General features: G+C 46.1%; 1 protein-coding gene across 1 annotated transcript in view; it reads left to right on the top strand.

Annotated features, from left to right (window-relative positions):
• The window catches only part of LOXHD1 (lipoxygenase homology PLAT domains 1), a 297,238-nt gene that overhangs the window by 264,040 nt on the left and 9,084 nt on the right, over positions 1-24,114 (top strand). Inside the window, exons 42-44 of the mRNA XM_075066837.1 lie at positions 3,123-3,308; positions 19,429-19,599; positions 22,926-23,064. Of these exons, the coding sequence (XP_074922938.1) occupies positions 3,123-3,308; positions 19,429-19,599; positions 22,926-23,064 (496 nt within the window). The remainder of the gene's footprint in view (positions 1-3,122; positions 3,309-19,428; positions 19,600-22,925; positions 23,065-24,114) is intronic.

Genomic DNA, 24,114 nt, shown 5'->3' with positions numbered 1-24,114 from the left:
GGCTCCGTCTGATTCAGTGGTGCAGTACTATGCAGTGAATGTAGGCATTTTTTACTTGAGAACATTGGAAAGGGGGTTTAGGGAAGAGAATCAGCAGTGAAGGAAGGAAAGAAACATGGTGAGAGCGATTCCTTTTTAGTGACTCAGGTTTAAACTATTTAATTCAAGATATGACAGAGACATAGCTGGAAAAAGAACCCAGATGTCTTGATGCTCAAAACCATCCTCTCTCCTTAGTGATCTTGATTTAAGTCCTGTTTCTATATTTTATTTGTAGCCATCAATTATGTGGCACTGCAAAAATAAAGATCCTGAACTAACAATAATATTGCACTATCTCCAAAACTCATTAATTAATACAGCTGGCCTAAGAGGCAGGTAAATATTAATATCCCTACTATTATACTGTCCATTATTGTTGTTGTAAGCTCAGCTACAGTTTACAGTTCACCTAATATGAGGTGATGGATGCAGTCCGTTTCTAAGTGTCTGATTCAAAGCCCAGTTCAGTTCAAGGGAAAACTCTCACTGACTTCAGTGGACTTTGGATCAGGCCCAATTCTGGTAAACCAGTACAGCTCCTCAAAGAGTAAAGGACCCACTCTGGCTTCTGTCACCAGCTACCTCATCACACTGACTTGACCTCTTTGTTTTGTTTGTCAATTACATGTCAAATTTGCTGCAGCTCCTAAGTGTGTGTGTGTCTGTTTCAAGGAACCCAAAAAAGTCAGCTACGTGAAATATCCATTGATTCAGCAATTTCTGTTCTTTTCTTTCCCATCTCCTACTAATTGCTTGTGAGGTTGCTGTCACGGCATGCGGCCTTCATAAGCTGCTTCCTGCCAAGAAGGTTTTGCTAAAAGCCAGTCAGTTCTGTGCTTTTTTGAGACCTTGCATTAATTGGGACCCTGCCTCTTATAAGAAAGTAGGCTATTCTGCTTTGTTCATCACCTCAGCAAGCTTTAGGGCCATGAAAGGTACTGCCGACTGAACTGCATGAATCCCTGGTGCTTTCCTTCCTTCTTTAAATTTTTCTCAGGGAATTGCTGAAAATTAGTCCCGATTTAACACAAGCAAAATGTCATGTGGGTGTGAGACATTTATTTGACTGTCCTCTGCATGCAAGTGAGTCACTTTTGCGTTGGTTCTGTTTTTCTTTGTGTAAAGATGTATGTGGTTAATACAAATTTGGAAGAATGTGTTATAAAGTATTGTCCTGCAGTGAAACTTATTTTGTCACAAGCTTCCCAGGTCCCTCACATTTTCCACTTGGCACTTGAGCAGAGCTGTACAGAAATCATTGTACAGCTGATGGGTTTGCAATATGCTTGTACAAGAATTGGCTTGAGGCCTCCGAAGTATGAAAAATTGGGGCTTCTAGCAAAAGGTGGCTAAGGCTGAGTTTCTTTGTGAGCCAGGTTTGGGTTTAATTGTCCCTTTTTCAGTTGCCAGAATTAGAAGTTCTCTCAGGTTTGATGCAGCAATAAAAGTCCGGCCTCAGAAAAGCAAATTTGCTTCTGTGAACCAGTGCTTTGTTACGGAATTATAGAAGGTGCCAGGCAAAATGCTCATAATTTCACCCATATCCATGTGAAATTCCATACTGGGTACCAGATTGGTACAGAAGCCATCTTAGAAATGCTTCCTTTCTAGATTGTTAGGTGATGGGACAGGATGTAGGAGAGACACATAATAGGTAAGATTTTCAAAAGCACTCAGTATTGGCCTAATTCTCCCGCTGAAGGAAGTGAGAAAAGAGTTAGACCAATGCTGAATGCTTCTGAAAATCTCACCCACTGTTTTTATGTTCGATAAGCACACGTGCATAGACACCTTGTGATACAGTAGAGGAGGAGGCGGCTAGAGGCAGATAGGAGGAAGGTAAGGATGGTGGTGCAGCTGGGAGAAAGATTGAGGGCTCTTGAATGAGATGTGCGGAGGGCATTGCGCTGAAGAATGGGGAACGCAGATGAGCTAGAATTCTGGGAGACACATCAAGATAGCAGTGCTTTGACCGTGACTGTGGAACACTCCCTGTGCTGTTTGCTTAGCCCTGCACTCAAACCCCATGCTTGACAAAGGGAGGAAGGTAGCAGCAAGATGGGCAGTAGCCAGAGGGCCAGCCTGTACAGCAGGACTAGCCTCTCTCCCTTGTGGGAGCACTTTGAGGATCAGTTTGGGGCCACTACTTGCCAGGAGAGGGAAATGGCAAAGTGGGAATGGGTCTGTCAGGCCAAGAGAGCCTGTGGCAGTGAGGGGGAAAATGTCCATGCCAGCTCACAAGCCCAACACAGAGCATTCCAACAGGTACTAGCTCCTTGACCACTAGTTTTTCCACGTCTTTGGGCATCCTACTGTTTAAGCAAAGATGATACAAATCTCTTACTGTAGGCTTCCCTGCCCTGCCTTTAAGAGCATCTGTGCTGGGCCTCCTATGCAACTGTATGTCCTCTGGCCTGTGGTGGTGCTTGAATGGCTCCCAATGCCCATGTTATTACACCATGCTATTTGAGAGATCCCAGACTACCCCATGAATTAGAACTGCACTACTGAATGGCAGGCAGTGAACATTGACTGACACAGCCATGTTCTTACTGTATTACTCTGGCACAGTCGCCAGAAATGTTAGGATGCAGCACTGGACTGGGACTCGGAAGGCTTATGTTCTGTTTCCAGTTCTGCCATTGGGCTGGTGGGTGACCTTGGGCAAGTCACTTCATTTCACTTTCCAGTGCCTCAGTTTCCCCATCCATAAAATAGGAATAATGACAGTGCTCTCCTTTGTAGAGTGCTTTGAGATCTGTGGATGAAATGTGCTATATAAGAGGTGGGTATATTATCATAATTATTATGACAACTTGTGTATAAGGACTTGCCACTCACACTAAATTTGTGGGGACAAGTTAAAAGTATTCGCTTGTTACCTGCCTGCTGTGAAGCCTCTCTTTGCTGGTCCAGCAGAATCATGCAAGAATCAGCTCTAATCATCAGCTCTGCCCTAAGAGTGTTCACATCAGAGCAAGAATCCCAGTCACTTTTAGCCTGCCGTCTCTGTACCCTTTTTGGTTGGCTTCAGAGACATTGTAGCAGTTACTGTGTTGTGTTTTGCCATCTCCTTCCAGGAGCTGGTACGGACGCCAACGTGTCCTTGATTATGTTTGGGGAGAATGGAGACAGCGGGACTCTTGCTCTGAAGGAGTCTAACAAGTCTAACAAATTTGAAAGGAACCAGATGGATGTTTTTAATTTTCCCGACATGCTGAGCCTGGGAGACCTGTGTAAGGTGCGCATCTGGCACGACAACAAAGGTAACTAGACTGACGTGAGTGGCTTGGTGAAAGGTGGGATGGGTAATGGTCTCAAGCTAGGAGAGGCAGCCTGGTGGACTGCCTCCAAATCCAAATCTAGTGGATTTGGCATGGACTCAGGAGTTCTAATCCCAGCTTATTATCATGGTTCATTGTGGCTACATCTTGTATCATGGCTAACAATTGAGTTTCTCATCTCAAAAGGAAGATCTTGCATTCACACTTGGTTTTCTTCATAGCAGTCCATGTAAATGAATCAAATGTGGAGTCCTCTTATTTTCTCTCTCCTTACGGACAATATATAGGAATGGGGAAGGTTGTGACCCACATGGAATTAATGTAAATAATCCTTTTGGATCAGAATCTCAAACTGAAGGGTTGTTTGCCATTAGCCTCCAAATATAAATTTGTTCTGAAACGGCAGAGTAAAAACATAGGAAATATGAATTTTCACTTAACTTGGCCTCTATTTCTGCTTGCACACATCAATGCAAGCATAACTTTGGATCCACAATTACTTGCACCAACAACATAGGTCACTTAGTTGTATGGCTTCTATGGCTTCAAATTAGGTATGTAGATAAGTAACGGTCTAAACCAGTTCTCACTGAAGTCAGTAGAAACACTCCTATTGACTTACTTGGACCAGAATGGATCAATACTCAAGATTTCAGACACAATAAATTGTAGACATACAATTTGCCCTCAGTTATTTGTGTAGACAGTTTGCACCTGCAAATGTAGAAGCTCAAAATCTGGGCAGCATAACATGCCAGGTTCAACTTCCGTGAGCCTAATTCTGTGTTCACCCAAACTCTACTAAAGGCCAGTTCTCTATCTCTGATTGACCGAGCACTTAAACACTACAAAGGCGCTGTAGAAACACATAATAGTGTTTTGGCTGTGCAGAAAGTGCAGGCTCCATGTGATTTTTTTGTGCCATGTTTGAGAGCAGAGGCTGATCAACATGGACTTGCAAATCTGGTTTCAAAGAGGTTAGCAATTAAAAATATTACAAAGAGAATTTTTTCCTTAACAGAACTTTTATCTCCCCGATGAAAAATCATGCTGCCAAAATTATAACATATCCATCAGACGCAAAGCACATCTGAGAAAACAGCCAATGTTTATGTATATATTCATACACTGCAATCTCAAATTCTTCTTTCTTCTTATTCCCCCAATGTACGTTTAACACTGTATGTAATAGGATTTTTGCCAGATTTAGGAGCTGTAGTTTTGGGCCCTATAAACTATTTACCCAGGTTTTGTTCAATATAAATTTACTTGACCACCACCACCCCCCGACCCTTTGTAAGAAAGAGAATTGTGCTTTGAATTAGAACACATGCCATCTTCATTAGTCATGTAAGGAACACATCCTATCACTAGCTTTTAATAATGGACCATGATTGTTGGGTGAGTGGAGCATTTATTGCCACTGGCTGCCGGGATGATTGCTGGACATTTTATGCAAGTTCAGGTCCATTTTCCATTCAGTGGCCATGCCACTGGTTTGAAATTCCTGGCCTTGTGTTTTGGGGGAGTTATCAGATGCTTAGAGGCCTACAGGTTTTCAATAAAAATGCATTTATTTATACCATTATTATTGGTCATCTCTTTGGAAATCATGCTCATTTATTTTTTTTTATTATTGTCAGCGATTGTTAAACATTCTCCTTTCACACTGCTAACAAACAGCTGGTCGTTTTACTATCAATTCATCTGTCACTGGAGACTGCCAAGAAATTTGAACTACTCATGGTGTCCACTTTAAAAACTTCTTAATAATCACAGAATCATAGAATCGTAGGACTGGAAGGGACCTCAAGAGGTTTTCTAGTCCAGTTCCCTAAACTCAAGACAGGACTAAGAATTATAGACCATCCCTGACAGGTGTTTGTCTAACCTGCTCTTAAAAGTCTCCAATGATGGAGATTCCACAACCTCCCTAGGCAATTTATTCCAGTGCTTAACCACTCTGACAATTGGGAATTTTTTCCTAATGTCCAACCTAAACCTTCCTTGCTGCAATTTAAGCCCATTACTTCTTGTCCTATCCTCAAAGGTTAAGGAGAACAATTTTTCGCCCTCCTCCTTGTAACAACCTTTTATGTACTTGAAAACTGTTATCATTTCCATCTGTCCATCCCCCTCCCCTCTGCACACACACCCCCGTCTTCTCTTCTCCAGACTTTTCTAGACCTTTAATCATTTGTTGCTTTTCTCATTTGTCCACATCTTTCCTGAAATGTGGCACCCAGAAATGGACAGAATATTCTAGTTGAGGCCTAATCAGCGTGGAGTAGAATGGAAGAATTACTTCCCATGGTCTTACTTGCAACACTTCTGCTGCAGAATGATGTTTGCTTTTTTGCAACAGTGTTATACTGTTGACTCATATTTAGCTTGTGATCCACTATGACCCCCAAATCCCTGTCTGCAGTACTCCTTTTTAGGCAGTCATTTCCCGTTTTGTATGTGTGCAACTGATATCCTTCCTAAGTGGAGTACTTTGCAATTGTCCTTATTGAATTTTATCCTATTTACTTCAGACCATTTCTCCAATTAGTCCAGATCATTTTGAATTTTAATCTATCCTCCAAAGCACTTGCAACCCTTCTCAGCTTGGTATTGTCTGCAAACTTTATAAGCGTACTCTTTATGCCATTATCTAAATAATTGATGAATCTATTGACCAGAACCAGACCCAGAACTGATCCCTGTAGGATCTCACTGGATATGCCTTTCCAGTTTAACTTTGAACCACTGATAGCTACTCTCTAGGAATGGTTTTCCAGCCAGTTATGCACCCACCTTATAGTAGTTCCATCTAGTTGTATTTTGGTAGTTTGTTTATGAGAAGGTCATTCGAGACAGTATCGGAAGCCTTACTAAAGCCAAGATATATCACATCTACTGCTTTCCCCATTCCACAAGGCTTGTTACCCTGTCAAAGAAAGCCAGTAGGTTGGTTTGACATGATTTGTTCTTGACAGATCCATGCTGACTGTTACTTATTACCTTCTCATGACATTCCCAAAAACGTGACCAATGCTGAAATATGTAAGGCTGCTACTTGGGTGTCTGTACATACTACGCAATAACTCACGACTGCTTCTGATACTGTGTTCGACTCGGCTGTACTTATTTCCATACTGGACTCAACTTTGAGCCCTCCCCACACTGTCTAAGAGAAAATTGCTCAATAGTCACCTACAGTGGAGCACCTCTATGGACACTACTTGAAGAAGAAGAAATGGTTACTCAGTCTGTGCAGTTCTTCGAGATGTGTCCCCTTACAGGTGCTCCACTATCCACCCTCCTTCCCCTCTGCTTCAGAGAGTTCTCTGCTATAGAGGTTCATGGTTGAGAAGGAACTGAGGGCAGTTCGCCCACGCAGTGCTATAAAACAACAGCATGGGGCACAAGGCGGACTAGCATGCGTGGGCCAGACAGATCACCACTACTATGAGATATCTCTGATCAAAGGTGCTGGGGGCACTAGCCCACCTAGAGTGGAGCACCCATAGGGAGACACATCTCAAAGAACCACAATGACTGCACAGAGTAAGCAAGCATTTCTTCCAAATCCATTCTTGGTTTGGGAGTTAGTCACCCGTGTGGAAGTATCAGGTTTGAATGTTTTCCACTCTCTGAGGTTCCTGCATTTAAGTATCTAAAAACTCTGAGTAGTGATATTATTTTCCTATAGAAGCACAGTGACTCTTTTCTTATCTTTCTTTCTACCCATCTTGTTAGAAGTTCTGTACAGTCTTTCTAGAGTCATCAGTTTCCAACACTTGATCATCTCCGTCACCTTGATCCAAAGAGATTCAAAGAACTTAATTACTGAGAAAGCACATTTCTCTATATTGTCATAGAAGTGGCAGAGAGAAGAGAGTCACCGTGTAATTCAGTCCATTCCTCTGCCAGAACAGGATTGTCCCCTACATAATATGTATTAGTGTGTTTTCTGATCTTGTTTTAAATATCCCAAGTGCTTCCAACACTTCTTTTGGGCGATTCTTCCACAGGACAATGAATCTCATCCACCATTCTTGAGATAGACACAACTGGAGAATACCTTCTTTCTGACCATAGTGGATAGCCCTTAAAGGAACCTATCAGCTAGGGTCATACTACTGTAGGGCTTAAATTGCCTGGAACTTGCACTCACTATATATCTCAATTCTGAAGGATCCATCACTATAGTATGTAGGCACCAACCCAATTCCAGTCCTTTCAGACAATAATAAAACAATGCATTATGAAAAGAAAATGAGGGACTCTCTATGTCCTTACTAAAGATTTGTTTACATTTCAAACTCTGAAAGTCTTTTTTGAAGCCCTTTAGTCAATGCTTGATGGTTATCCACGTATTCTATGCAGCCAGTGCCCAGTTTTGTTTCCTGCTTTTTTTAAATCAGCCTGCTTAAATATATCTTGAGATTCATCACATGGAAGTGGGTGAACGCACTGAGCTCCTGTTTCAATAAGAGTTGTTGCTGTTCATCCTCTTTATTCATAGCTGGGGGGAAAGGCCCCTTCCTTGTATCTGTCTATCACAAACATGTGCTGTGGGCTTTAGAGACCAAATAGAAGACAATCACACTTCCCCAAAGAGTTTACAGTCTGGATTTTAGACAGGATACAAAAATTATTTAAGCAAACAAAATAGGACAAGGGTCATATAATAACATTACATAGTTACTCATGTCTGTCTAATGTAGCTCATTACTCTAGTATCAGATTCTCTCCCCCTCTCTGCCGCATAAGATTAAAATAACTCACTAGCCCATAGAGCAGTTGTAAAGTTCTCTGTTCTTTAAAAACATATCTGTACTATGAGCGTCATCTCTTATGCTTGCCTACAAATTATTCTTCACCCATGCTAAGTGCTCTTACATAAAGTGTGCCTCATTAAAACATGAAATATGCTTCAATCACAAGAACATCTTTAGCATCCTCAAAACATTGTTACATATTCACCCTGAGTAGTAAAGTGTTTTTGCACAGGAGTCTTTTAGAGGTAAGATTTTCTGTCTCAGAGCCTTCATGGAGTTTATTGTTAGGTTTCACCTGAATCAGATTCAGTGACGCTCAAGTTGTTTAGGCAGTGGAGAATAAAAATATGTCTGTTCCTAAAAGCAGTGTAAAAGATACGGTCACCATTTGTCAAAAGCTGTTAAGAGACATTTGGTTCTCTCTCTACTGAGTGAGAAACGGTGTGGTATGACATACTGTGTTAATTTAGATGGAATAAACGGGCCCAAAGAGTAAAGGGGTTAACATGACCCAACCCACTGTCCTATATGAAACAGTTTTAAACAAGGTTTTCGGTTTGGTACACAGAAACCTCAGCCTCAGTGCCATTGTAACCCATGCCTGCTTGGGATGGTGCTCTGTCCTCTCGTGGCAACTACACCAACTAGAGCTTGATGAGTCTGCTACAGCCTTGGCTAAGAGACACATCTTCTGCAGTCGAGGCTTATGTGTTAAGCTCCAGAGATCCCAGGTTTGATCCCGACTGATGATAACCAGGGTCTGTTGGCATTACAAGTGGGGGCTTGTCCGGCATATCAACTGGGAAGTCTCTGAAGCGCACCATTAAAAATCCTGTTAACCTTTTATTAATGATACAGAAAAGAAGGGAAAACAGTTAAAGCATTTGAAATGTCACATATTGAGTGAGGCTAAACAGCATCCCTTGTTTCCTTTCCCTATAACTGTAGAGAGTCTTTGGAAGGGAAATATCCTGTCTGGCAGTCTCTTAGAGGGTACTAACGAGGGTCGTAACTGTTCTTTGGGAAAATAAGTCAGTTGAGATAGGCCAGAGCGGTGGTTGCTGTTAAAGTCTGATCCTGTTTCCTAGAAGCCAGCAAGACAAACACACAAATGAGGGAAGAGAAAAGAACAGCAAAGACAGACAATGCTGTTTGTCTCTGGTGTTGACTCTCGCTTGTAACCTCACAGCTGGAGAAACACAAGCACAGCATAGAGTTGTGTCAGCCACTCTGAGACCTGGCAAACTTGTACCAGCAGCCGGCTGTTTAGGGCACTGCATTTAGCTGCCTCTTTCTGGTCACCTGCTTACAGCAGCGGTGCTTCAAGCTATACAGTCCTGGCCAGCTAAGCCAGACAATTATTATACAGAAGGGAGAAGGTGAGGGATAGGAACAGGAGCAGCTTCAGGCACCAGTGCAGCAAGCGTGTGCCTGGGGCTGCAAGCCGAGGGGGTGGCCTGCCAGTTGTCGTGAGGGCGGCAGTCAGGGAGCCTTCGGCGGCATTTCTGTGGGAGGTCCGCCAGTCCCACAGCTTCAGCGGCAATTCAGCGGACTGGTGGACCTCCCGCAGAACCGCCATCTAATCTGTGTGACCAATGGACCTCCTGCAGAAATGCTGCTGAATCTGTGTGACCAATGGACCTCCTGCAGAAACGCTGCCAAAGACTCCCTGACTGCTGTGCTTGGGGAGGCAAAAAAATTTGAGCCACCTCTGGATAGGAAAAAGAATAAAGAAAATGAAAAAAGAAAAGAACACATGGGGGGGGCCCTCCCCAGAGTTTCTTTTTTGAGGACCCCAAAAGGGAATGATGGGTGGAATAGGCTGTACCCTTTTATTTTGTCCACCAGTTAAGCCTAAATTCTGAGGTACCAATTTTGGTTTATTGCTTTCCATGTCCACACTTTTCTTGTTTACCAGGTATGAGCTTAACACAGTCCTAGAGTTATATCAATAGTCCTTTTTGTTTGGACTCATTGAGCCTCTGTCTTACTTTGTCAGCCTTTCCCATCAACACTGGTTATTATAACTTATTGTGACTTTTATGATCTTGCCACTCAATTTTTACGGTTGATCTCACAAATAAAGTAAGTTTGTAGGTCCAGTTACCACAACAGAACTAACAGGAGCCCAGATGAGGTGAAATATACAAGGCTGTTCTATTCCTAGCTCTGTCACTAGCCTGCTGGGTGATATTAGGCATATCTTTCTCCTCCCCATGCCTCAGTTTCCCCACCTGTAAACTGGGGATCGTAGAATCAGAGCAATGTAGGGTTAGAAGGGACCTCGATGTCACCAGGTCCAGCACCCTTATTGTGGCAGGATCGAGTAAACCTAGACCATCCTTGAGAGGGGTTTGTCGAACTTGTTTAGAAAAACCTCCAGTGATGGGAATTTCACAACCTCCCGTGGAGGCCTGTTCCAGAGATTAACTACCCTGATAGTTAGAAAAATTCCCCTAATATCTAACAGAAATCACCCCTGCTGCAGATTAAGCCCATTATTTCTTATCCTACCTTCCACGGACATGGAGAACAATTGATCACCATCCCCTTTATAACAGCCCTTAACGCATTTGAAGACTGTTATCAGGTTCCCTCCTCAGTCTTCTTTTTCTCAGGACTAAACATATCCAGGTTTTTTTAGCCTTTTCTCTAAACCTTTTATCATTTTTGTTGTTCTCCTCTGAACTCTCTATAGTTCGTCCATATCTTTCCTAGTGTGACATCCAGAATTGGACACGGTACTCCACCTGAGGCCTCATCAGTGCCAAATAAAGCGGAACAATTACCTCCCATGACACTTTTATTAATCTACTGCAGAATAAATTAATTCAAATTCTGCACTTTCTTGTTGGAGTCTGTTTTTGAAGTTTTTTGTTGGAGTATTGCGACTTTGAGGTCTGCAATCGAGTGTCCAGGGAGGTTGAAGTGTTCTCTGACTGGTTTTTTAATGTTATTCTTGACGTCTGATTTGTGTCCACATTCCAATCTATCTTGCCACCTAGGCAAGCTGGACTTAGTGATAAATGGTCACTTACACCAAAGATCACAAAATATTCAGGTTGTTGCCAGTTCCAACTGACCAATCATTTACCCCAGGTCAATTTGTACTTCAGCTCTCACACCAAAGACAACACTTGTAGCCAATCCTATAGTAAAAACTAACTAACTAAGAATTGATTAACCAGGAAAAAGAAATGAGAGTTATTTACATATTAAAGCAGGCAACATATATACACAATTGAGTTACAGTTTATGGTCCCAAAAGGTGACAGAGTTATAGTAATCTGTCCACACTGAATGTCTTTTAGGGCTAGCCCAGGTTGAGCCTGGGGTTCTCTGCTTCTGTTTCCTAGCTCCAGCTCTGTGAGAATCCAAACAGCAAAGAGATGTAGAATTTTCATGTGAGTCGTCTTTGTTCCCGTCTTCCAGAATTCCAGCTGATGCAACGGTAGTATCCCGTGAGAGGGCCATTTGCTCAGTCTTTGTATTGTGATGCTTCACAATGGCCCACTTAGGTTTGATGGTCTTTCTTGATGTGTGGGGGAACCCTCCTCCTGCTTGGGTTCACAAGTTCACAGAGCTGGCATTTTTACAGTTATATAGCAAAACATACATATCACCTTAAAGCATGGGATACAGACATTACAAGTAAGATGAACACATGCAGCAATTTACAAGCCTTTATGGAGACTAAACATCTTTACAAGTCTCTTGAACCAGGGGCGGCTCTAGCTTTTTTGCCGCCCCAAGCATGGCAGTCAGGCTGCCTTCGGGCGGCGCGCCTGCAGGGGGTCCCCGGTCCCATGGATTCGACCCGCTGCCGAATTGCTGCCAAATCCGTGGGACCGGCGGACCTCCTGCAGGCAAGCCGCGGCAGGCAACCTAACTACCACCCTTACAGAGACCGGGAGAGCGCGCCCCCCCGCCCCCCGTGGCTTGCTGCACCAGGCACCTGCTTGGAGCACTGGTGTCTGGAGCCCCCGCTGTCTTGAACAATATTGACATACAGGTGGGCTGCTCTGGTTTCCAGCTCTGAGTTTGTCAGTGTTCAGCTGACACCTACTAGTTTTACCATATGTCCCTATTTTCCCAGACACATCCGGCTTTTTAGTTCTTAAATCCCCATCCAGGAGGAATTTTTAAATATCTAAAAATGTCCGGGAAAATATGGAGGCATGGTAACCCTAGATAATCAGTTGTGGCAGCTGCAAATCAGCTCTCCCGCCTGCGGAGCCCCATGAACCTCTGGTGGGAGGCTGGATTAGCTGTTTCTAACCAATCTACTGTAGTGCGCAGCTGCCTGTCAGCTGTTTTGGCAGGAAGCCAGCAGATGAGCAGCATGTGGCTGCAGTTTCCCACTCGGCTCCCACAGCAGGTAAAAGTGGTCTGTTTCCAGGGCAGAGCAGGCTTTTACTCCTCCCTGAGCAAGAAGTTGATACAGCTGTCCTGGAGGAGCTGGATCAGCAGCTCCTCTCTCCCCCTCGGCTCTGGGTTGTGGGGAATGTAAATTCCCTATTGCGGGAACTCCGAGGCTGGGAGCAGGAGAGCTGTCTGGATTGCTCTGTCCGCCCCACCCCTCAGGCTGAGCCTCACATACCCCCTCAGGCTCACATACCCCCTCAGGCTGAGCGGCTGAGAGCCTGTGCGAGTTAGAAATCCCCCCCTGCCCCTTGCCCTGCAGCTAGCAGCCCCTCGGCCAGAGGCGCGCTCAAAGCACTGCATGTGGGTAAATAGTTGCCACCCAGTTGATAGGATGAGACCCAGGAGAAGGCAGTTTCTGGCTAGCTTTGGCCGAGAGAAGGGACTTGGTGAATGCTGATCTCAAGTCTCTCCCACAAAACTAATCGATTTTATTTTCAGTGTCACAGTCAGTTCTTCCCTGAGACATTTCAGTTGCTCTTGATAGAAATCAGAGGAAGTATTATTGCACATACCTCTGCTTCTCAATCTTTTTTCTTGAAATACTAAATGGATCCTGGGGACTTTCGTTAATAAAATACAAAAAAAAAAAAAACCTTCCGGAGTGCTCTTAATTCTATCTGGTTGTTACAGCCTTTAGAACAGGTCTCTTCAGTAACTTCCTTAACGTTTGGGTATGCCCTTGAAAATGACATTGTTTAGAGGGCAAATTTTCTTAACATTTAAGACGTATAGTGTCATGTTGTATTTTCATTAAGACCACAGTTAAGAATCAGTCAGTTCAGTCACTGTAGATACATACTCAGGATTTCTTATTACATTGTAAAATATAACTGTTTCCAGGGCTAAAACAGGCTTTTAGATCAGTCATTTGTAAATGCAAGTTCAATTTTTAAATTTGTTTTTATGTTTTGAATCTTTACACCTTTAATATCTTGAACTGGAGTGTGTTTTCATTTGTGCTGGAGAAATATCAAATGCATTGTTTAAATAGATTACAATGTTTTAAAGACTTTATTTCTAATTGCTGAGTAACTTAATAGGAAAAGAGAGCACACTGCCATTGGAAAAAGATGATAACATTTGAATCTACTGGAAGTACACCCTCAGGTGTCTTGGAGCTGATAGGAAACAAAGAAAAGAAAGTATTTCTTCCCACAATACATAGTCAACCTGTGGAACTCATTGCCAGGGGATGCTGTGAATGTCAAAACCTTGATACCTCCATTGCCCCCATCATCACACAAGCATGAATGGCTTTAGCCTAGAAGGCAGGGAATCATTAGCTCCATTTGGAAGGGGGGATCTAGGACACCGAGAGATGAAGTGACTTTCCAGAGACTAAGCAGGGAGTCTGTGGCAGAGCAGAGAGTCAAACTCAGAACACCTGAGCCCCAGGTCTGTGCTTTAACTGGTAGGCAACTGTTCCTACCCTGAGGAGGGGAACCTCCTGTGTCACTTGGAGTGAGTGGGTGGAGTCAGCTCGTAGACTAAGCCAACAGGAGTGGGGAGCAGAGAGAGGCAGAGTGGGGATGGGGCTTTGGGCAGAGTGGGGGCAGGGCCTCAGGGAAGGGGCAGGGCCAGGTGAGGCATCCACCGGCAAAACCAAAAGTCAGCACCTATGCCTGCAAGCCCTGTTCCGCGGCTCCAGCAGCGCACATTGGCGCTTTTCCCAGCCAGTGGGAGCCATGGAGCTTGCGCTTGTGGTGGGCGCAGCACGTGGAGACCCCGTGGCTGCCCCAATCCTAGGAGCCAGAGGGACCTGTGGCAGGAGGGATAAGTAGGCAAGTGGAGTGCAAGGCCGCCCAGGGGGGAAAAATGGGGCAATTTTCCCCGGGCCCCGCCGGGGCCCCCATGAGAATATAGTATTCTAAAGTATTGCAACTTTTTTTTAATGGAAGGGGCCCCCAAAATTGCTTTGCCTCAGCCCCCCTGAATCCTTTGGGTGGCCCTGGCGGGCGGGGTGAAGAGGCGAGCGGTGAGCCAGCAGCGGGTGTGGGGGGGAGTAGGCAAGTGGGGGTGGGGGGTGAAGAGGCAAGCTGTGAGGGAGCCAGCACCAGGTGGGAGGGTGAGGAGGTGGGCAGCAGGTGGAGAGGGTGAGGAGTTGGGTGGCGGGCGGAGAGGGTGAGGAGGCGGGAGGCGGGCGGCGGGCGGAGAGGGTGAAGAGGCGGGCAGCGGGCAGGGAGGGTGAGGAGGCGGGTGGCGGGCGGAGAGTGTGAGGAGGCGGGCAGGGGCAGGGAGGGTGAGGAGACGGGGGCAAGCGGAGAGGGTGAGGTGGGCGGCGGGCAGGGAGGGTGAGGCGGGTGGCGGGCGGGGAGGGTGAGGAGGCGGGCAGCAGGTGAGAGGGTGAGGAGGCGGGCGGCGGGCGGAGAGGGTGAGGAGGCGGGCAGGGAGGGTGAGGCGGGTGGCGGGCGGAGAGGGTGAGGAGGCGGGCGGCGGGCAGGGAGGGTGAGGAGGCGGGTGGCGGGCGGAGAGTGTGAGGAGGCGGGCAGGGGCAGGGAGGGTGAGGAGACGGGGGCAAGCGGAGAGGGTGAGGTGGGCGGCGGGCAGGGAGGGTGAGGCGGGTGGCGGGCGGGGAGGGTGAGGAGGCGGGCAGCAGGTGAGAGGGTGAGGAGGCGGGAGGCGGGCGGCGGGCGGGGAGGGTGAGGAGGTGGGCGGAGGGCAGGGAGGGTGGGGAGGCGGGCGGCGGGCGGAGAGGGTGAGGAGGCGGGCGGCGGGCAGGGAGGGTGTGGAGGCGGGCGGCGGACCAGCGGCAGGTGGGGTGTGAAAAGACCCAGCTATGGGTGGCGGGGGTTGAAGAAGCGAGTGGCGAGGTAGCCAGCAGCAGGCGAGAGGGTGAGGAGGTGGGTGGCGGGCCAGCGGCAGGCGGGGTGGGGTGAAAAGACCCAGCTGTGGGCAGCGGGGGTTGAAGAGGCGAGTGGTGAGGGAGCCAGCAGCAGGCGGGAGGGTGAGGAGGTGGGTGGCGGCAGGTGTGTGGGGGAGTGAAAAGCCCAGCAGTGGGCAGCGAGGTTGAAGAGGTGAGTGGTGAAGGAGCCAGTGGCAGGTGGGTGGACGGGGAGGAGGAGGCAAGAAGCGGCGAGCCAGCGGCAGGCAGGGGTTCTTGGGGCGAGCATGGGGGTTTCTGGCAGGGGAGTGAGGAGGACTGTGGCAGGTGGGAGGAGGCAAGCTGTGGGTGGGGAACTGAGGAGGGACACAGCAAGCCAGCGGCGGGCCAGGAGGTAATGAAGGGGGTGGAGCCAAGCGGGGAGGGGGCAGGAGCTGGGGGGCGGAGTGGGGAAGGAGTAGGGATGGACTGTTGGCGGGGCCGACTCCCCCTTCCCTCGTGGAGTGTCCTTTTCTTTGAATGTTCAGATATGGTAACCCTAACCCCTACAACCTTGGCAAGAGCTGGCACCTCATCTGCCCCTGATGACCTCACACATTTGTTTTGATCAGTATAGTTTATTTGTTTTGTCCCATTTTACGCATGATGCCAAATAAAGGGGCTGCTGGGCAGGTAAGCAGGAGTAGTGTAGCAGGGACACATGGGTGGGAATGCATTTCCAGCTCTAGCTCTGGCAGTGGCCAGTATCTGATGTTTTAGAGGAAGACTAAAAGAAAACCATAGTGCACCCAGCCAATTGTGCAGTGCTGTAGTGAGGGAATGGGGAACACAATTGCTTATTGACCCCCTAAAACGGTCAGTTTACTACCTGACGTGGCTTTTTTGAAATCCTTCTCAAGTACTGGTAATTGCAGATGTTATCATTCGGGGTGGCCAAACTGCGGCTTGCGAGCCACATGTGGCTCTTTTACAGTTAAAGTATAGTTCGCAGTGGCCCGCCCCCCTCCCCCGCCCCATTCTCTGCCTACCAGATTGGGGATGGAGCTCGGGGTTTCTGCCCTGCAGCAGGGGTGCTGAATTGAACGATGCATACTGAAGGGAAGGCACAATTTAAAGGTTCAGCTCCCTCCCAGGAGCTTGAGTCACTCCCCTCCCCCACCCCGCAACACAACATCTCCCTTTTTGCACTCAGTGGCCCCTCCTTGCAACTCCTAGGTGTTAGCCCCAAGCTCCCTGGGGAGAGGCAGCAGCAGCAGCTCTCCCTGCAGCTCCCAGCTGTTTGCCACTGCCTCTCCCCATGGTCATAGATCCCAGCTTGCCTGCCAGCTCCCCAGCAGCTGATGTGCAGGAAGGGACCCTGAGGAAGCATGTGACCCAGCAAACCCTGGCAAAAACCCACCCTACCCACACATCACCTCTGGTTCTGCCCAGCAGGGAACGGAGGTCTCAATATTTGGGAAGGGACACTTATAACTATTTCTGAGTAGGTCTGAACTGGATTTTTCTCATACAACTGTAAAGGATCGGTGTCTGCAGACAATAGACATGACTAGCTTGTCTATGGGGCCGGGGCCATCTTTTCACACATGCCAACTCCAGCAACCCCATGAACAGAAAACAGATGGAAGAATTGAACTACTCCTTGTGGCTAAGGATGCTTGGAGGAGATAATACCTCTCCCTACATGACACTAAATTATACAACTGCCAGAGTCGAGTCAGCAAAGTGATTCTATTTTCCCCAAAGCTGTTCTCCTCTTCTAATTACATCTGAAATGTTTTGCTTGCTATTGAAAATGTCACTTCCAGCAGTGGGACCATGCAGGAAGCCAAGTTGTGGGTTTTATTTGGACAGGTTTGCTGCTGGGGATTTCAATGACAGCAGAACAGGCTTGGAATTAAGTACCTTTTGTTAAAAACGTTGATCTGGGTAATCAACACTTGTTACGGTGATCAGAAAAAAGTATGTTTGACAAAGGCACAGCAGTGACCAGTGACTATTTTTAAGACTAAGGTTATACAAAAAAAGCAGTGACTGGTCGGTCACTTAGTGTTTAATATCTTATAAAACTGCAGCAGAGACAAACACACTGGTCCAAGTTCATCCCCAGCATAAGTGCAGCAAAGTCAATAAACTCCCTCTAGGCTTTTGTACAGTGCACCTTGGCCTGAGCCCAGCCCTTCTGTGCGTCCCAGTTTTAGGTCTTTAAGGAACAGGTCTCTTACAAGCATAAAGCAAACCATGCACATTGAGAGACAAAGTCAGCCCTTGCGTCTACAGACAGCGGGATCAGGGTAGGAGAGGGAATCAGCTTGCGGGGCTGCTCTACAGCAGAGGTTTTCAAACTTATTTTGCTGGGTCCCCCTTTGAAAATATTTCAGGCTGTGATGACCTTGCCCTCCCATTCTTGGTACCAGACATAGCTTTTGCGGTGTCAGAGCAGATCCCTACAGAACTAAGTAACCATACCATGCCACCCTTACTTCTGTGCTGCTGCTGGCAGCACCACTGCCTTTAGAGCTGGGCACCTGGCCAGCAGCCACTGCTCTCTGCCTGCCCAGCTCTGAAGGCAAGGGAAAGGACAAGCAAGGAAAAATCATGGATATTTGTTCGCGTTCCAAAAATCCACCTGGACAGAGATTGGAGGACAAAAAAAGAGGCCATGTCTGGGAAAACCTGGATGTATGTAGCCCTATTTTTTGTGATCTCATGACACCCCCCCCCCCAATAGCCTCGTGACCCCCTTTTGGGTTGTGGCCCCCAGTTTGAGAAATGCTGCTTTAGAGGCTGTGTGCAGGGCAGCTCTCACAGCCTTAGGACTGGGTAGGCCAAGGGAGGGGTGAGGCTAGTGGATCTGCACAGCAGTGGATCCTCTGGTCTCTCTGCCATGGGGCTACATTAGGGAAGCACAGGGAAGCTAAGGAGCAGCTGCATGAGCACAAGATGTTCCCACTCTTTACCCTTCCCATATCTCGCTAGAACCCAGCCTGGGTTGAGGATCTGGCCCACAATAGGCTACTTTTTTTGTGGTGTAATTCCATTGGCTTCAAAGGAGTTACAACAGGGGTGGATCTGGGTCCATTTACAAAGAGAGCTTTGAAACAGAATGCTTCAACTGAGGTTTCATTCCCTGAAAGGCAGCTGTGCCAATGCAGCACCTTCTTACTCGACAGGTCTGCTCCTGGGTGTACTCCATCCACGCAGCCCAGTGAAAACACAAGAATCATTGTCATGCATCAGAGTGCTGCCTCGTTCCCAACCCCAGACACAATGGGCCAGATTTTCAAAAGACAGAGTCTCCAGCTCTTCACCCTGGGTTTTTAAATTAAAAGTGTAGGGGATAATTAATAGGATTAATCCAGATTAAGTGTATACATCTGTGTATCTCTTCTGTAGAGAGAAATCTCTTATGTGTCTGTATGCATGTCACGGTGTGTGTACACACACACATATGGTGGTCCCCATTTAAAAAGTCCAATTTACTAACAGTTACATTGCCCTATACTTAGAATAGGAAATAATTAGTATTGCAGTGAGGTAAATCTTGACTCTCTAATGGCATCTATGATGTATCCACTGTGAACTCTCCTCTCAACACAGAGCTAGCCTCAGCAGCCCTTCACAAGGATATCCGCAATAATAGCAAAGTGGGGTACAGAAAGAGTGGAAGAACTTACGGTCTCGTTCACCTAGTCTGACTCTTCCCCAACATGTGGGGAGCCTTCTTGGGGTCCAGAGGAGTGGGGGGCTGCTGCTGCCCTACAACTGGCTACCCTGCCTCCTTACTCATGATATTTCTTTTAATGTAGGACCAGATTCTGATCCCCTTATTCCTTTTTAGAAACCAGTGAATCTAATCAAGAGGGAAGGTGCCACCCAGACAGAGTAAGAGGATCAGAACATGGTCCTTATAGGGATAAGCTCCGCAGGGTAGAGACCTTGTCTCCTCTGCCTCTGTACAGCACCCAGGCCTGCTTATGGCCCTTTCTAAACAAAGAACTTACCTTTTCAGTGCCCGCAGGTTCCTCCTGGCGATGGGTATGTCACCTACCCAAGCATTATATATTTGTTCTTTTTCACCAAAAAGGAGTTGCACCTGGCTGGCACTTGGAATACATCGAAGTGAAAGACGCCACCCTGGAGAAGACGTTCCGCTTCCAGTGTGATCGCTGGCTGGCTAAAGGTGAAGATGACAGTCAGCTCATAAGAGAACTGGCTTGTGCCAATAACGACATCCTGGAACTGAAGGAGCGCACATGTAAGTTGGAGACTTTCTCTGAGAGTCATCGGGTGGCTGGAGCTATTGAAACCACTCAGCTGAGAGTCACCAGACTGGCACTTGGTACTTCTCAGGCTTAGTTTACCTCAGTGCCTGTATATACACAGCACTACGGTTTTATGAGAGAAAATTTATGAGGAGGAAACACACTGAGTCTCACTCTAGGCTGAAAGTAAAGGTGGCACCATATGCATCTGTTGGTGCTGGCAATATGCAGAGATGATACACAGTTATGGCCTCATTAGAAATAATAGTCTTGAATCTTTGAGGTGGAAAATAAATTCAGTTTCCAAAGGCATACACGTAACATTACCCCAGCTGCCTTGGGGCTGCAAGCTCGACTGCAGGGTTTAAAACCCCATAGCCCTGATTCTGCTCTGAGTTATTCCTGATTTGACACCAGGGTAACTCCACTGAGGTCAATGGTGAGGGAGAAAGCATTATTATTTAATAGCTCCAACAAAAGTGCCAGGCATGTCACAGGTCCCTGTCCTGAGGAGTCTGGAGAAATTATATCGTGTCACCCACGGTATGTCTGCACTTGGAGCTTGGGATGTGATTTCCGACTCAATGAGACATACCCGTGCTAGCTTTCATTGAGCTAGCATGCCAAGAACAGAGTGCAGCTGTGGTAATGTGACGTCCTTGCTCTTAGGCAGAGTAAGCAGTCATGAGATAAGAGGGGAGGTCCTCGCATGGATCGGTAACTGGTTAAGAGGCAGGAAACAAAGGATAGGAATAAATGGTCATTTTCAGAATGGAAAGGTCAATAGTGGAGTCCTCCAAGGATCTGTACTGGAATCTCTGCTGGTCAGCATATTCAGAGATGAAATGGAAATGAGGGTAAACAGTGAGGTGGCAAAGTTTGCAGATGATACAAAGTTACTAAGATAATTAAGTCCAAAGCTGACTGCAAAGATTTAGAGGGATGTTCTAAAATGGGTGACTGGGCAACAAAATGGCAGATGAAATTCAATGTTGATAAATGCAAAGTAACGCACATTGGAAAACATCATCCCAACTATACGTATAAAATAATGGGGTCTAAATTAGCTGTTACCACTCAAGAAAGAGATCTTGGAGTCACTATAGATAGTTCTCTGAAAACATCTGCTCAATATGCAGCGACAGTCCAAAAAAAGGGAACAGAATGTTAGAAACCATTAGGATAGTTAGACAGAAAATATCATAATGCCTCTATATAACTCCATGGTACACCCACATCTTGAATAGTGTGTGCAGTTCTGGTTGCCCCAGCTCAAAAAAAGATATGGGAATTGGAAAAAACTGCAGAGAAGGGCAACAAAAATGAGTAGAGTTATGCAACCACTTCCATATGAGGAGAAATTAAAAAGACAGAGTTTTCTGCTTAGAAAAGAGATGACTAAGGGGGAATGTGCAAAAGATCTATAAAGTCATTAATGGTGTGGAGAAAGTGAATAGGGAAGTGTTATTTACCCCTTCACAAAACACAAGAAGTAGGGATCACCCAATGAAATTAATAGGCAGAAGTTTTAAAACAAACATAAGGAAGTTCTTCACACAACGTAGTCAACCTGTGGAACTCATTACCAGGGGATGTTGTGAAGGCCAAAAGTATAACAGGGTTCAAAAATTAATTAGATAAGTTCATGGAGGATAGGTTAATCAGTGGCTATTAACCAAGATGGTCAATGATGCAACCCCATGATCTGGGTGTCCTTAAACTTCTCACTGCCAGAAACTGGGACTGGGCAATGGGATGGATCACTTGATAGTTGCCTTGTTCTGCTCATTCCCTGTGAAGCACCTGACATTGTCCAATGTTGGAAGGCAGGATACTGGACTAGATGGACCATTGGTCGGACCCAGTATGGCCGTTCTTATGTTTTTAAACCAGAATGAAAATTATTTTGATAAAGGATGTTGACTACTTTTGTTTTACTTCTTAATTTATTTTCTTCAGATGTTTAAAATACATCTGGAGGGGCCCCTCCAGTGCTCTGGGTGCCTGTCTCATAAATTAAAATGTACAGTATAAACATAGTCAACGGATTGTCCAAAAATACACCCTCCTCAATCCATCTCCTCCTCAGCAGACTAAACAAAGTACAGGGGGTGGGGGGAAGATGAGCTTTGCAGCATGCTCAGGAAGTTAACAAATCCAAGCTCTGACAGACCAGTAAGGAAGCAAGTTCCAAAATCATGGAACCCTCATGTCAGCAGTTCCTTCTTATTTGTATTGAAAGCGCCTCTGATGATCTCATCCGTGGCTGCTTAAGACAGATTGAGAGGTGATCTCTCATAATACCAGGCCCAAAACCAGTTAGGGCTTTATAGTTCAAGACCAACACCTTGAATTCCACCTGGAAGCTTACTGGAAGCCAGTGCAGATTACAGAACACTGATCTAAAGTACTCCCAATGTGTAACTCCTCTTAATAAGCAGGCTATGGCATTATGCACTAGCTGTTGCACTAGCTTCTGCTTCCTGGTGGTCCCAAGGTATAACCCCATGTGGAGCAGTTTAATTATGAGATGGTCAAGGAATGGACAATTGTGAGAGGATTCCCACCGGAGAGAGAAGGTTGTAAATAGTTTTGCCAGGCAGAGATGGAAAAGAGCACTCTTCGCTACAGCCATTGCCTGGGCATTTAGGAGCTGCCCATGGCCTAATATCTCTCCCCCATATATGCACATATGAAGTGCACACTTGTTTTACAAATGGTGGTTGCGCTCCCTCAATGAGGGGTGTCCACATGAATTCCACCAGCTCCTCAGCTGCTTCCACAACCCACACGATCTCAGTCTTGATGGAATTGCATCCAATTAGCTGTCATCCAAGCCGCACGTTCATCTGGGCACAAGATTATTCGTCCCACTGCTCCAGCCAGGTGAGACATGATGGAGACACAGATATCATCAGCATACTGAATGCACTGCAGCCCCTGTATCCTCACTAACCATCCTAGTGGCCTCATAGCCACATTGAGCAAGACAGGGAACAATATCAACTGCTGCAGCACACCTGCCATCAGGACAGAGGGACAGCTGCTCACAACTTCCATTTGAGTTCTCTGAAAGAAGAGAGCCACTCAAGAGTAGTCCCAGACACTCCTGCTCATTGATCACCCTAGGCCTATTCTGTTTTCTGTTTATTCCCTCCCTGGGGTGAAATGTTGGCCCCACAGGAATCAATGGAAAAGCTCCCATTATCTGAAGGCCACAGTGACAGTCCAATAGATAAGTCTCTGTCTGGCCATTGTCATTGATTGCATCTGATCTGCTCTGGCTATTTAATTTTGTGCTTTAATTTTGCCTTGAAAGCCTATGAGATCGTCACAGTGACGAGTGACACAGAGGATGCAGAAACCAAGGAAAACATCTGGATCATCTTAGAAGGAAAGAAGGGCCGCTCAAAAGAATTCCTTCTGGAAAACTCCTCCAAAAAAAGGAAATTCACAAGGTAGGTGAGATAAGCCTTGATGGGTGAGCAGGAAGGGAATGTCACAAGCTGTGTCTCTCTTACAAAGGCGGATCCATGGAGTGGCATTAGGAGTGTCAGATCATTTCTTACTTTTCTTTCTGAAAGATACAATAGGTAGCAAAGTGGAATAAAGAAGTAATGTTTGCCTCTGGAGGCCAAGTTTAAGATAGGGCAGAAATGTCTGTCTGGGGATTGGACATGTACATGTATGTGTGCGCATATCCTTCAAAACTTAAACAAGGGTCACGATACTTCAGGGGGTTGCCAGATGAGCCTAAGGTGAACCCCAACAGGCTCAGCTGGGAGGAGCTGTGGAAGAACTCATCTGAGGGGGAGGTGTTTTTAAGATCTCCGACAGAAGGTTGCTGGGGTGGAAAAGAGAGACAACAGGCTAAATGTTGTCAGTGCTGTTTAGATCTGACCTAACATTCCAAATCTTTGGTTTAGGAATGAGAGATCTCTGGTATATGTCTGGGTGCAAGAAAAAGGAGAGAGAGAAATGATGAAAGAAAACTTTATATTGCAGATATGAATGGGCGCTATTATGTATAGTGTATAGACTGGCTGGTGGCACCTTTATGTAGATGAAACGAATAAGAGTTCCTCTTCCACATTTGAAATCTACACCTAAGCACACTAAGAACTGGCCAAACCCCTCTAGTTATTAGTATCCATGAGATAAGTTTTGTGTTGTTTTTGTTTATGGACCCTGTACACAGAATGCTGCCCGTAGACCACAAAGAATATTAGAGTAGCCTGTTTGTTGTGGAGGGAGCAAGTGTTTTTCGGTCAGGAGAGGTCCTTCGAAGGCAGGCAAATCTGTAAGTAAATTCGACTCTAATATTAATGGCATCAATGTGTATGTAGCTATTTTAAACATCAGTGACCCAACAGCAAACAGCCATGATACGAGGAAACCTCCATCTGTTAACCAGTGCTGGCTCCTGTTATGAAGTGGTTTGGCACAGTTTGAGGACGGGTGGGACTGCAATAAAAAGAAACAACTCTCATATTTCACAGAATAAGCAG

This window comes from Chelonoidis abingdonii, chromosome 6, assembly GCF_003597395.2.
Source record: "Chelonoidis abingdonii isolate Lonesome George chromosome 6, CheloAbing_2.0, whole genome shotgun sequence".
NCBI classification, from domain to species: Eukaryota; Metazoa; Chordata; order Testudines; family Testudinidae; genus Chelonoidis; species Chelonoidis abingdonii.
The sequence above is the reverse complement of the archived record's forward strand: the minus strand, read 5'-3'. Positions and strand labels throughout refer to the sequence as shown.